Below are 13,406 nucleotides of genomic sequence, written 5' to 3'. Positions count from 1 at the left end.
AGAAGGCTGCTAGAAGTGAGCTCCCCATTGATTCATGGACTCAAACAATTCAGTGTTTAACCAGTAAAATTTGGGAAGTTAGACTCAAAGGAATTTTCATTACTTCGCCCCACCACAGTAATGCGTTTCTGAGTAGGCCTAAAATATTCTCTAAGGCATACATGGGTGGGAAGCACTTTGTGGGTAAAGGGAGCAACTTAAGAATGCAGCTTTTGTTCTTTCTTTAGTTGTTTTTTTTTTTTTAAAGGAAACTTGGTACTGTGTCTAAGAAGACAAAAAGGATACAGTTACTAAACATAACATTTCCCAAACCTGCTCCCACCCGCATACACAAACATGGACTTGATCCTTCCTTTTCTTCTAGAAGAGCAAGCTGAACTATTAAAATCTTGTATACATTTCGAGAGATAACAGCGATGACAGCCCAGTGATGACGACCATGATGACGTGGTTTGCACTGATAATAATATCACCTTGTCTTTCCTTCCTAATCACACAGCACTTCACACATAGTATCTTATTTATCCTAGACTGCATTGTTATATGGGGGTGTGGGTGTCACTAACTCTCTTTCCAGAAAGACAGTGATTTTACAGCAAATTATGAGCAACCCCATGGCAACGTTATATGTGGGCACTCTCACCTGCATCAATCAGTATTCCATTATGACCCCAAATTTGGCTGGTTCAATGATCTACCTGGGAGCACTCATTAATAATAAAGGTCGTGAACCTTATCCCAAAGACTGTTGTGGACTGTCTGGAAATTCGTGCTTTGATGTTTGTTTTCCACCATCCACTGGTGATGTGGTCAGGTGGCTTTGGGAAATACTGTCCTTTTCAAACTTAGGGCAGTGAGGAAGGGATAATGGCTACAGGGAACTTGGGTGACATTCAGATCCTATCTTTGGTGGTAGTTTTGCTAATCACTGGCAAGATAATGGGACAGTCTTGCCACAGGTGTCACAAGCTCAATATCAACAGACACAGTACTGTCCTATTCAGGGATATTGTTATTTGAAAATACAGTTAATTCTTCACTGTGGCTCCCTAATACTGAAATATCATTACGCAGCTTCTCATTGGTACATTTTCCAGGTGGGGAGAGGCAAACAGTCAACTGACACCTGAGAAATACTTGCATGTTTGTCACTAGCTTCTGTGTAAAGCTATCTGCCTTTGCTTCTTACTAGTCAACAGCTAAGAAATGTCTTAATCTGTTATATGTGATTAAAATGTGTTAAATGTGTGCTTAATGCCCATTTAGCACTTTATCATGTATTCTTTAATGTAGAAGTATTTTTACATGACTAAAATTTTCTAATAAATCACTTAAAACCCTTTTTATTATAGGATTTTTTTATACCTAAATAGAATTCCTATATTATTTAGCATCTGGGATTGTTTTCCATCTTTGATGGATATATACATGTGCTGTGATGAACATCTATATATATGATTAAACTTTCCTGTCTTTTCTCATCACTCCTCAAGTTATTCAACTGCCAATTCTTCTCCAGTTGGTCTCTGGAAAGAGCTGTGGCTCCATCCCCTCATCTTCACTGGCCACAGCAACAATCTGAGTATCTGAGTTCAGAGCTGCATTATCTTTAGCATGTACTTGACGAATGACAGCCTCCTATTAGTAAGGTGCTGTCTCTGTTCTCTGTTTTTCCATGTTTCCATTTCATTTCATTTCTTTCTGTCTTTTTTTTTTTTTTTTTTTTTTTTTTTTTTTTTTTGGTGGGGGGTGAGGGAAAGGGTAGAGGGAGAGGAAGAGGAAGAGAATTTTGAGCAGGTTCTGCATGGGGTGGATATGGGGCCTGATCTCACAATCCTGAGATCAAGACTGGAGCCAAAATCAAGAATCGGATGCTTAATGAACTGGGCCATCCAGGAGTCCCTTTTCCAGTCTGTTCTCTTTACTGCTCCCAACATTGTCATTCTAAGATACATACTTGCTTCTCTGCACAGACATGATTGATGATTTTTGCTTGTCCTATAGAATAAAGTCCACCATGAACACTGGCTTCTAATAATCTTCATACTACTGCCCTAATCTTCTCCTGCAGCCTCCAATTTGGTTGGTCCATACACTTTTGACTCTTTGTCCTTTATTGTCTGCAGTCTCCTGATCTGACAGGCATTCCATGTTTCCACGCCTTACTTCTGCTGGTCCCCTGGGCTCAAGTGACTGTCCCCTAACTATAGGCATAACTCTATGTTCTTCAAAGCTCAGCAGGAAGCCTTCCATAGCAGTACATGTATAGTACATGTATTTGAAGTTGCTTCAGTCATGGCCCTTCACTTGCACATAGTTATTCGTGATTTCTTCTCCCCTTGACTGTGAATTCCTTGATGCCAGCAGTCACATTTTACTCATCTCTTGATCTCCAACCCCTACCTTATTGCAGGCCATATAGAAGGCGCACAGAAAATATTTGTCCACCACTGGCTAATAGTAATAATTAAAAAATTACAGCATTTACAGTACCTACCACTTGTTGAATACATTCTGGGAATCAATCACTGACTTAGGATTTACTGATGAGAAAATAAATGCTTAGAGAACTTCTGTCAATTGACCACAATTATGCAGCTAATTTGAGTAAAGCTAGAGTTTCGACCTATATGGTTTGACTCATAATGTCTTTATTGTACTAACTAAATGAATATGTAATCTCATTTAACTATGCCATTTAAAGTTATAACAAAATACTCAGAGCAGATATTCAGGCAATAGAGATTCAATTAATTATTTTTCCCATGATTATGCATTTGTTTTCACTGTTTAAAAAACCAAGTATGATGTCAATTAATTCCTGGTTGAAAAGTCACTGTGTCAGACATTTTTCTGTGTATGTATGTATGTATGCATGTATGTGTATATATATATATATTCTATTAATGTATATAAGTCTAAAGAAAGGCAAAGTAAGTTAGCTTATAAGAAAGAAAGCAGGGGTGCCTGGGTGGCTCAGTGGGTTAAAGCCTCTGCCTTCACCTCAGGTCATGATCCCAGGGTCTGGGATTGAGCCCCGAGTCGGGCTCTCTGCTCAGTAGGGAGCCTGCTTCCCTTTCTCTCTCTCTCTGCCTGCCTCTCTGCCAACTTGTGATTTCTGTCTATCAAATAAATAAATAAAATCTTTTTAAAAAAAAGAAAGAAAGAAGACTTTTACACCTTTAAAATATTGTAACAGTCATAGTCATATTCCATGCATTTAAGCAAATCTTTTAGTTTGATGCTTTTTGCAGTAAAGTCTTTTAATTTTTGAAAAGTAAACTTCTTTGACTTAAAATGAATTATTTATTTATTTTAAAAGGACTTTATTTATTTATTTGTGTGAGAGAGAGTGTGTGTGTGTGAGCAGGAGTAGGAGCAGAGGGAGAGGGACAAGCAGACTCTGCACCAAGTACAGAGAGCCCGACATAGGGCTCAATCTCACAACCCCAAGATCATGACCTGAACTGAAATCAAGAGTCAAATACTTAACTGACTGAGCCCCCCAGGCACCCCTGACTTAAAAAGAACTTAAGCACTCAGTAGTCATTAGATATAATAAATGTAAAAGTAAAATAAGCAAAAAACTTCCTAAATGGTCAATATACAAACACTCACATACCACAATCTTCATCAATTTTTCATTCAAGCTACTAAACCACATGTACTCAGCATTTTTCAATCACATTCCTAAAAAAGTGAACTGAGCTCTCATTTTCGGCTATTATTAGAGTCTTGTTACAATCTGCTTTTATTAAAAAAAAAAGTGGGGGGAAAGGAACTACATGATGAAGCAGTGGCTGATACTTGATGAGGACTTCTATGGACCAGCTCCATCCTCCTGTTCCTCCAAGCACACTGCCCTATCACACATTTTAGCTCAATGTCTCCTTGAGCCTTGCTCCCCTATACCTCTTTTGCTTTCTTCTTCAGATCTTGCTTTCAATTATTATCTGTTACAGTACATAGATTTCTTTTTGTATTATAAATGCTACTGTTTCTCTCTCTCTCTCTTCTCTCACACACACACACACACACACACAAACAGACTTAAAAGGACCTAAGTACTTGGTATCATTATTATTACCATAAAATAGTTTCTTGGTTTCTTTTCTTTAATAAGCTCAGAACATTAAGTGATTGGTCCAGATAATAGCGCAATAATTGTTCCAGTTAAATATCTTTGTTACTTTCCCCGGGTTGTTGGGACTTTAGCAACAGTTTTGTGCTTTAGAAGAACAATAAATGTACAAGGATAAGTTTCTTCTCATTGTGTTTTGACTGGTTAGTACTATTTGGATAATTTACTTTTTAAATCCTCTACTTACCAACTGTCTAAATTTTATCCAGAACACACTCATTTTTTTTTTTCAGGAGCTGTGAATATTCAAGATGAGAAAATATGAAGTGGAGTGGAGACTTTCACCAAAAAGTTTTTGGACTAAAACCCATTCTGTTTTATGCTTGTCACTGTGTCAACCTTAGAGGTAAAAGGAGAGCAAATATATTTATTGCTTGGAGAGAAAAGCTTATATTTTCTAAAATCGCAAGTCTTTTACCTTAGACCACCCAAGCTCTACTTACCTAATGGCCTATAAGTTATAGTCAGTAAAGATAATCAAAACAGCTATAAATATAAAAACCTCTCCAGTGAGAAGATGGAACATGATATTTTCTAATTTTCAAGTTTATATACAAGAAATACAATACTCTCTCTATCGCTCAGAATAATATCATCATCACAATAATATCTTTTAATTCTTCTTTTACTTTTCCCAGATATACACTTCTGTGTTGGGTCTGAAGGCTACCCTACTAAGACGGATAATTTTACAGGCCCCTGCCCTCAGTAATATTCATTCTTGGATCTATGTCTAAGTATCATTTGCTCTTACAAGTTCGCAGTTTTCTCATCTTTATTTAAGAGAGAGAGAATGAGTGGGAGGGGCAGAGGGAGAGGGAGAGAGAACCTGAAGCAGACTCCATGCTGAGCACAGAGCCCACTGTAGGGCTGGATCTCATGACCCTGAGCTCATGACCTGAGCCAAAATCAAGAGTCAGATGCATAACCAATTGAGCCACCCAGGCACCCCTCAGTTTTCTTATCTTTACAACAGAGCAGCTTAAATAAAATTTCCCTGAGTAACATTCACATTTGAAAATCCTTAACTTGAAAATGATTAAATAAGACAATTGAAAATATGGAAATTAGAAACATAGTAAAAATTGATATTGTACAGACATGACAAGGTTTTAAGAGATGACTTTTCCTGAGTTAACACTGTTTGAAAACGAAATGTTCAAAAGGACTAATTATGTCCAAAGAGACATGGCTGTACTCCTGACCCAATACAGAATAGCATGATCTGGTGATGGCTTGGGGATCCCTGACACTTTGCTGCCCCCTCATGTTTCAACATACACTTGAGTTCTATTCTTTATTGCCCCTCAAGGATCTATGCAGGTGAGTCTTCCTCTAAGTAATAGAAGGATTCCTAAAAATGTTCTGTTGTTACTATTTAAAAACAATATAAATGAAATGTTCCAGAGAAGCTGACACGGCATCACTGTCTTCCTCCTCTATGCTCTGTTTTCAAATTAGCTTTAAGAACAACATCAAAAATGCCAAGCATGGATCAGTGTTGTAGGAAGACGCACTTGGTGAGTTACTTATAACCTGCTGACTTCTGGTGTTTGTCTAACTTATCTCCCTGAGTTTCTTCCACAGCACTGAGAGCTAGCTAATCACGGCCCCATTCTTCAAATGAGGGAGATAAGCTTTGCACTCCAGCTCCAGATGCTGCACACCCTGTTTCTGTTACATCATAATAAAGAACAAAACAGCTATTTAGTATTAAGACTATTTTATAAATGTACATCTGGAAACTTTCTTTGAAAAAAAAATGGTGAGATCATTTTAGAACTATGTATTTACCTATTAGGTATGGAAAAAAACCTGCCAAGTGATTTAAATGCGTTAATTCTAAAGATACTAAATCAAGCTCTCCTAGCTTTAAAACATATTAATTGGAATAACCTCAAAAGGGAAAAGGGTATTCTAAGTTCTATGGAAGAAAACTTTAGAAAACACAGCATGACATATGTAGACCATCAAAGTTCTTACCTCTTCTTTAAAAAAAAAAAAAATCAGTTGATTTATGGAAAAGTTAAAGAGAGTTCACTATTTTTCTTCAAAGAGCTATGACTCCAATGTAAGTTCTTTAATTTTGAAAATGATTCTGAACCACACTTTCCTGCCCAGATCACAAAAGCACCGATATCTGTGGCAGTGAGGAGAGGGAGAGAGCGCACTGGGAGCACTGGGAGGGCCCGTTTTTGACAGGCACCAAGTTAGTATGTCCCTTTTGACCATTTGTGGGGAGCTCCGTATTTGCAGCTCCCCTGCAACCTTTCTCTCATTCTTTCCTTTTTTCATCTCTCTGCCCTATTCTTTACGTCATCCCTAGTTCTACATCAAGAGAATACAGACAAGGGCAAAGTGATAGAGGAAATGATGCACTGAGTGCTTACCCTGTGAAGCACTATGCTAAGAGAATCTACATGTGAACTCATTTAATTTGGCAATAACTGTATGACATATGATAACCCATTTATAAATCAGGAAACTAAGGCAGATAAAGGTATGTGGCCTGCCCACGGCCAAGCAGCCATCATGGTAGAGCACGATTTGAATTCTAGATAGGTAGAGCATCCACGCTGCACAATTCCAGGGACTTCTGTCAGTGATGTTCTACAGGGTTGCCCCCCAGGGACCCTTGGAGCTGTCTCCACAGCAGCCTTTTGTACCCCCTCTTGGACTTTGCCATGTGCTATACTTTTCCTCTAGATCCTCAACAAAATATTGAAGAAGGTCAGTTCATCGTATGGGATGCCCCACTGACTCTTTTTTATTTTTAATTTTTATTTATTTATTTATTAAATATTTATTTATTTATTTGACAGGCAGAGATCATAAGTAGGCAGAGAGGCAGGCAGGGAGGGGTGAGGAGAAGCAGGCTCCCCGCTAAGCAGAGACTCTGATGTGAGGCTTGATCCCAGGACCCTGGGATCATGACCTGAGCTGAAGGCAGAGGTTTTAACCCATTGAGCCACCCAGGTGCCCCCCCACTGACTCTTTTTAACACTCTTCCCTACCCTTCTCAGGACTGCCATAGAGGTGTAGTGGGGTTCCAACAATAGGGGGAGTGTACATGGCAGGTAGGACCTGAACAGTCAGGTGCTGAGGGAGGGAATTCACTTTTCTGTGTGTCTCACCTTTTACTTCTGTCGAAGTTTATGTTTTTAAGGGCCCACTTTCCCAGAATGTGCTCAGAGAAAGGAATCTTTCCCTCTTCCAGCCTTCATCACTGTACCTTCCATTCCACTTTTGCACCTAGGTTCACTAGGCTGGGGCAAGGAAAAAGACTTCAATTTTCTAGCTAATTTCCTGGTGTGCTTTGTGGTGAACACAGCTGCACGAAGCAGTTAATGACACTTAATTAGCTTCCCTTCCTAGGTAAGATATTTCTGTAGCCCCATTGTCCCTAGGCCCCAGGTCAGAAGCTTGTGGGTACAAATGAGGCCATGTTAACCTTAATTCCCAGATTTCAGTTCCCTCTGGTATTGTTCTTGGGCCTCAATACTATGTGAACATTTCTGGGAGCTTCTAGAGGGTCTCTAACGTGTGTTTAAGACAAAGTCTGCCCTTGGAGTGCAATTACTCTCCATTTAATCACTTCCAGGCATCTGCCAGGGTGGCTGGACAGCTGCCTCGAGCGCTGACCACCCACCACTTCTTGATGGACACAACCATCTCCACTGGGACCTGCAGCTGCTCTTTGGGGAGGATGCTCCTGGGGGGCTGGCTCCTATGTGACCTCAAACTACAAAAGCACCACATTCTGCTCAAACCACAATGTCAGAGTCCTGCCTATGGCAAAAATAGCAGGGGTGGGAGGATGGCCCCTCCTCATCAGGGGTCAGATCTAGGGCCAGAGCAGGGCTGGGGACGAGCTTGCATGCAGTCTCTCACACTAGAATATCCAGCTGTCTGCCTACAAAGATTGGCCTGCTTGATCCTCAACATAAAAGTCAAGTGTACGGAGACAAAGCCATTCACTTCTACAGCCCTATCTCAGTGTAGACTAGGCTCATTGACCTGAATTTGGCTTTCTGCAAAGAGATTTGTTAGTCAAAGAACTTATTCTGATATATAGGAGCTTCGGTTATTATCCATCTCTCAACCAATGATAAAGAAGAAAACTGGTGGACCAGGCATACACCATGAAATGACAGTGGAAAATCATTACCAATAAGGTCTTGAAAGATAACCACGGGAAAGAGAATCAACAATTTAATATTCATTGAAGTACAAAATCCCACTCAAGAGACGCTACAAAAAGAACTACATTACCAACTATTCCAGAATCAACTCTGAGGTAGTGACCACAAAGGAGACCAGAGGAAAAGTGCTGACCTGGACAGTGAAGTTAACTTTCAAGCAAAGTTTTCTCACTAATAACTTAATGAGGCGCTCTCGGAATATTCTGAATTGGAGTCCAAGGAAGGCACTTGAATCAAATGAAGTATTGGTCTAATTTGGAGACTATGTTAATTTTCTTCTGGTATTAATTCTAGAAAACATAGGTTTGCTTTCCCAGGCAGTTATTTTAATGAATCAATTGGGGTTTCAAGAAATGATTAAATGAGTTCAATTTGGTTTCAGGTTCAGCAAAATGAGATCATTTGTTCTGTTTTTGGTTCTGTTGAGGTCAAGTCCTGTGTCCAAAACAGACTAATAGGAATCAGGACAAATTTTTTTTTTTTCCTCTTTATGTCCATTGTCGTCCTCCCTTCCCCTCCTCTTCTCCAAACATCTGTTCTTTTGATCTCACTGAACTTTGCTATGTTGTATAATTACTTCTTCTCTCCCCTCTCAAAGTAAAGTTCTTCTCAATTCCGAGTCCCAATCAGAACTATTGGAATGGGGTTCCTTCTTACACACAACTGGGATGTCAATTAACAAGGAAGGTCCCTTTTATTTATACTTTCACTTTCATTAAACCAAACTACCACACGTTAATATCATGCTGGTAGCATAAGCCTGGAAACAACACAGTCAACATTTGGAACGTAACACTATCTCTTAAAACACAAATGCCCAGAGCAATGTTAAACTTAGCACAAGCACAGACTTAAATGGTTTTTAAAAACGGCACATCAGTAAAGATTTCCTAAGTAATAGCTTTAAAGGGACAGCTTTTGGGCTCAATGAGACAAATGATAATAGAGAGAAAAAGGATCAATTTCTTTAAAATTATAGAATTGCAATATAAAATTGGTGCTAGTGTTATGCTGAACCTTGGAAGGTAGGGTTTTTTTCTAGATGTAATAAGAGTAAGCTACTAGATCTTCCTTACCTGTTATGGTGGCTTTGTTGATGGATGGTTGGTTGCACATGGGTGATCTTCTGACAGAGAGAGAAAAATACGAAGCTGTAAATACGTGGTGCATGTTAACTGGAGGACTCTCTGAGTCATTTCACATATGTCATTTTAATTTAAAGAATTATTTTCAAGCTAGGACATCCAAAAGAAGACTTCTTTCAAACTAGCTACTTAAGTTCCCAGGCACCCTTTGCTCTACAGTTCAGATCATACACATCAAAGAAGAAAACAGTTAAATCTCACAGTGATCGACTTCTGGGGAAATAAAGCTGAAGTAAATGTCAAAGGGACATGACAGAAGAGGACGTTTCTACTGACCGACTGGGTTCCCTTAAACCAGGGCTTACAGAGCAAACACAGACTCGGTGAATCCAAAAAAGTCAATCTACAAGTCATTTCCCAATTATGGTGGTGAGAAACTTTTATTTTTGGCACAAATTCTCAGAAGTGAATGACTCCTTGTAAACTGTATTACAATTAAAGAAGTCATTGAAACCCTTTCCTTTCTCTTTCCTCACACTGAGAACCATCTCCGATGCATTTGATAGAGTGGTATATTAATGCTTTGTCCAAATAGATGCTACAGAGGCTTTAGAAATACTATAAACTAAAGGTACTTAAAAGATTCTATCTTGTGTTCTCTAAGTTTTCAGATGTTTGCCAAGTTTCACAAGGTGATTATAAACCCCTTGACCAAAAAAGCCCCTGCTATAAAACTAACATTCTCTACAGAGCCCAGAGCAATGTATCCAGTATTCAATCAATGCTTAATAAATTATATTGAAAAGAATATAACTTATGAAATGCAACTTTAGAAAGTTGTTCCTTACAATTGGAAGCTTTAAAATATTGCACAGTGATCTTTTACACTTACCCAGCACTTACTAAACACTTACTGTGTGTCAGACAGTGTGCTAAGTGAACTCTTAAAATGGATATTCTACTTTGATCCTCAAAAGAAAGCTTAAGGTAAGTAAACTCACTGTTTCAAATTTTACCAGTGAGGAAAATAAAGCTTGGGAAGTTGAATCACTTGTTCAGAGCAAGAGAGCTGAGATGTGAACTAAAGCAGTGGGATTCCAGAGCCAGCGCTCTGCTATACTGTTTTACTTTTAGGATGTTTTTGGGGAAACTGGACTAACAGCCACACATCTGTGCAAATGTCAGGTCCCTGCAAAGCCGTGTTCACACCTATTCTTCTGAGATGACAAATCTCTTGACTGGGAAATGCAATCTAGTATTTTGTAAATTCTCACTGCCTTGGTTCCAGTCAGTATCTGGCTCTGTCTTATTGCTCTTAAGTGTATTGATGTCAGTTGGGACTGAAGTTTTTATGTTTGACTGGAAATGCATCAAAGTCGATTATGAAATTATTTTAGTTTTTATTAGTGAATGAGAAAAGGAAATTTGAAACTTGATTAATGCTTCATAAAACAGGAAGGTTAATGCTTTAAATTGCTACTCTAAAATAGATCTGATCTCTATATAATATAGTTATCTTGCTGAGAGTATATTATTTAAATAGTTTATAGCTTAATTTAGGTCTTGCTCTGTGACAATTTAGGAAACATTTTATCTGAAAACAGTATCAAATGAACAGTCCTAAACTTTTCTACTATTTTGGAAAACCAAATTATTGACTTATTGTTTGTTATCTCCTCTTAATGTCAACCTGGGGACCTGATATTTCAACATGCAATGACAAGCAGAAAATATTAATCATTTGATAAATGATTTTGTGAAGAACAAACCAGAACTCATTCTGGAATTGAAAATCTCAAAGGCATGAAAGAGGAAGGTGACAGGATCCAATAGTAGGCTAGCAAAGTCAGCAATCCACATTTGAGTACCCACAGGTGCTAGGCTTTGCTTGCATTCTTCCTGAATGGACTCCTTTCCTGGAGCAAACAAAAAGGGTGGATTGTGCAAGGTAGCACATGCCTTCCGTAAAATCCATGTGTCAGCTTGGAAACGTTTTAGTGGCACTATAAGTATCCAGCAGGGAAAATTCTGATCCCCTCATGGTCATCATGTGATGGCCCAGAGTTATGACCATTTCACTGTCACTGAGCACAGCAGAGTTTAACTGTGTGTAGACTAAATCCTACTATTCTGATACCTGAAGAGGTTGGTTTGATTTGAATCAGTAAAGGAGGTACAAATCTGCATTAACACAAAGAGAGACCATAAAGGCCTTTACTTAAGTCTATCAGCTACTATGTTTTGGTTAGATGTCACTGGGCATACTGTAAGTCAAATTTAGGCATAAACTAGGGGTTTCTATCCTCCTCTAGCTGGTCTTTTCCCTCTAAAATCTGTCTTGTCCTTGTAAATCAGTTGAAAACTGTTGTTTTACAAGGAATGGGCTGTAAGTCATCTCTTCAGAGACAGAAGGCCAGGGTGATGCCTTCACACCTGTCTGGTCAACTACTTGCCTACCACAGGTTTAGATGCTGACACCCACGTGACCATGTCTGAAAGAAGTGTAAAGGCATTATACAGTTTCCTGTTTGCCTTTTAAAGGTCTTGACTGAATTTCCTGGATATTTGGGACTGAAAAGTTTGGGAGTGACACCAGTAATCTCATGCCTCCTGTGAGGCTGAGACTTTCTAAAGAGGAGGTGACCTTACCTACAAGTTACCAAATGCCAAAAGCCCCACAAGGCTGTTGAGGTCAGGGTGGTATTTTATGGCCATGGAGCACAGAAGACATGTTTGGTAATGAACAAGTACCTCAAGTGCACCCTCCAATTCCACGTGCTACATTATCAGTTCGCTCTTTTAGCAAACAAGCACATGCAGAGTGATTTCTCTGTGCTGGGTATTATGCTAGGCACCCGGGCTACACATGTGAGGCTCACTGCGGACGGACGTTCTTAAGGTGCACTTGGACAAGTAAGTAGGCATGTGGAGCACAGAGGGATCTATGTTAACATAGGAGCGGTGTGAAGGATATTATCGGACAGAGATGTAAAGGCATACCATCAAGTTTGGGACCTGTGGAAATGAGTGTATGTTGGATGTCAGTCAGGGATGACGGTCCCAAATAAATTATATTTAATATGCGACTTAAAGAATGAATTATAGTTACTCCAATGGGTGGGGTTTGGGGTGGAGAGAAGAAGGTGAGAAATGTTGAAACTGAGGAAACGGGACTGCAAAAGTTCATTACCTGGAAAAAATGACAAGTGACTGAAGCTTCTGGGTCCCATTTGAATTATTTGCATAGTGGCTTTTATATCAACTTTTTAGAAACCTTTTCTATCACAGGAAAAGCAGAATAATGGTCAAAGCTCTTTTTAATCATGGAAAATGTGAATTGGGGAGGTCAATTGCATTATTATGGGATAATAATAAGAAGGTTCAGATTTTTCATATTCTTTTATACACTTAGATAAATTTTAATTCCAAATAAATTTCTATTCACTGTCCTCTTACTATTGATTAAAAAATTTTTTTTTAAATTTTCTTTTGGAAATTCTTTGTGGAGTTGATGTTTTAGTAACTTTTTGTTTATTATTAACAATAGATTGCCAAAATAAGGAGCATTTAAATAATTCGTTTTCCACTTAATCATAGGAAATTCTTTTCTCTTTTTAGATTTTTTGCTTTTATTAGCGTTCCCTAATAATACTCAATTCCCATCTCAACTTTCCTTCTTTCAACTGCTTCCTCTGTTATCATAAAAATCACAATTTTATTAATTACTCCAGGACACTCTTGATCTAAGATTCAGTAATAGCAGGAGAATTAAAGATCTTTGGTATGATGATGTTTCTCCAAGTAATTGTCTTAGAATTAAGAGGATGACTTTGGATTGACTTTAAGTCTTGATAAGATTCTTTGTCCTTGGTTAATTTATGAAGTAAGCCAAAACTATAAAGTTACCCTGAGTGTAAATAACTGGGCAGAGGGCTGATTATGCCAGATGATTTCTGACAGATGCAATCACCATATTTA

The 13,406-nt window shown here is 38.6% G+C and overlaps 1 protein-coding gene across 10 annotated transcripts in view; it reads right to left on the bottom strand.

The window, feature by feature from the left end:
- PDE4D (phosphodiesterase 4D) overlaps positions 1-13,406 on the bottom strand; it is a 1,492,536-nt gene that overhangs the window by 191,145 nt on the left and 1,287,985 nt on the right. For all 10 annotated transcript variants that reach the window (XM_004744606.3, XM_045075658.1, XM_004744608.3 and 7 more), the window contains one exon: positions 9,420-9,469. In XM_004744606.3, the coding sequence (XP_004744663.1) occupies positions 9,420-9,469 (50 nt within the window). The remainder of the gene's footprint in view (positions 1-9,419; positions 9,470-13,406) is intronic.

The sequence above is a fragment of the Mustela putorius genome, unplaced genomic scaffold, assembly GCF_011764305.1.
Source record: "Mustela putorius furo isolate JIRA1106 unplaced genomic scaffold, ASM1176430v1.1 tig00000145_pilon_pilon_pilon, whole genome shotgun sequence".
Lineage (NCBI taxonomy): Eukaryota > Metazoa > Chordata > Mammalia > Carnivora > Mustelidae > Mustela > Mustela putorius.
This window is presented reverse-complemented; position numbering and strand designations above follow the sequence as displayed.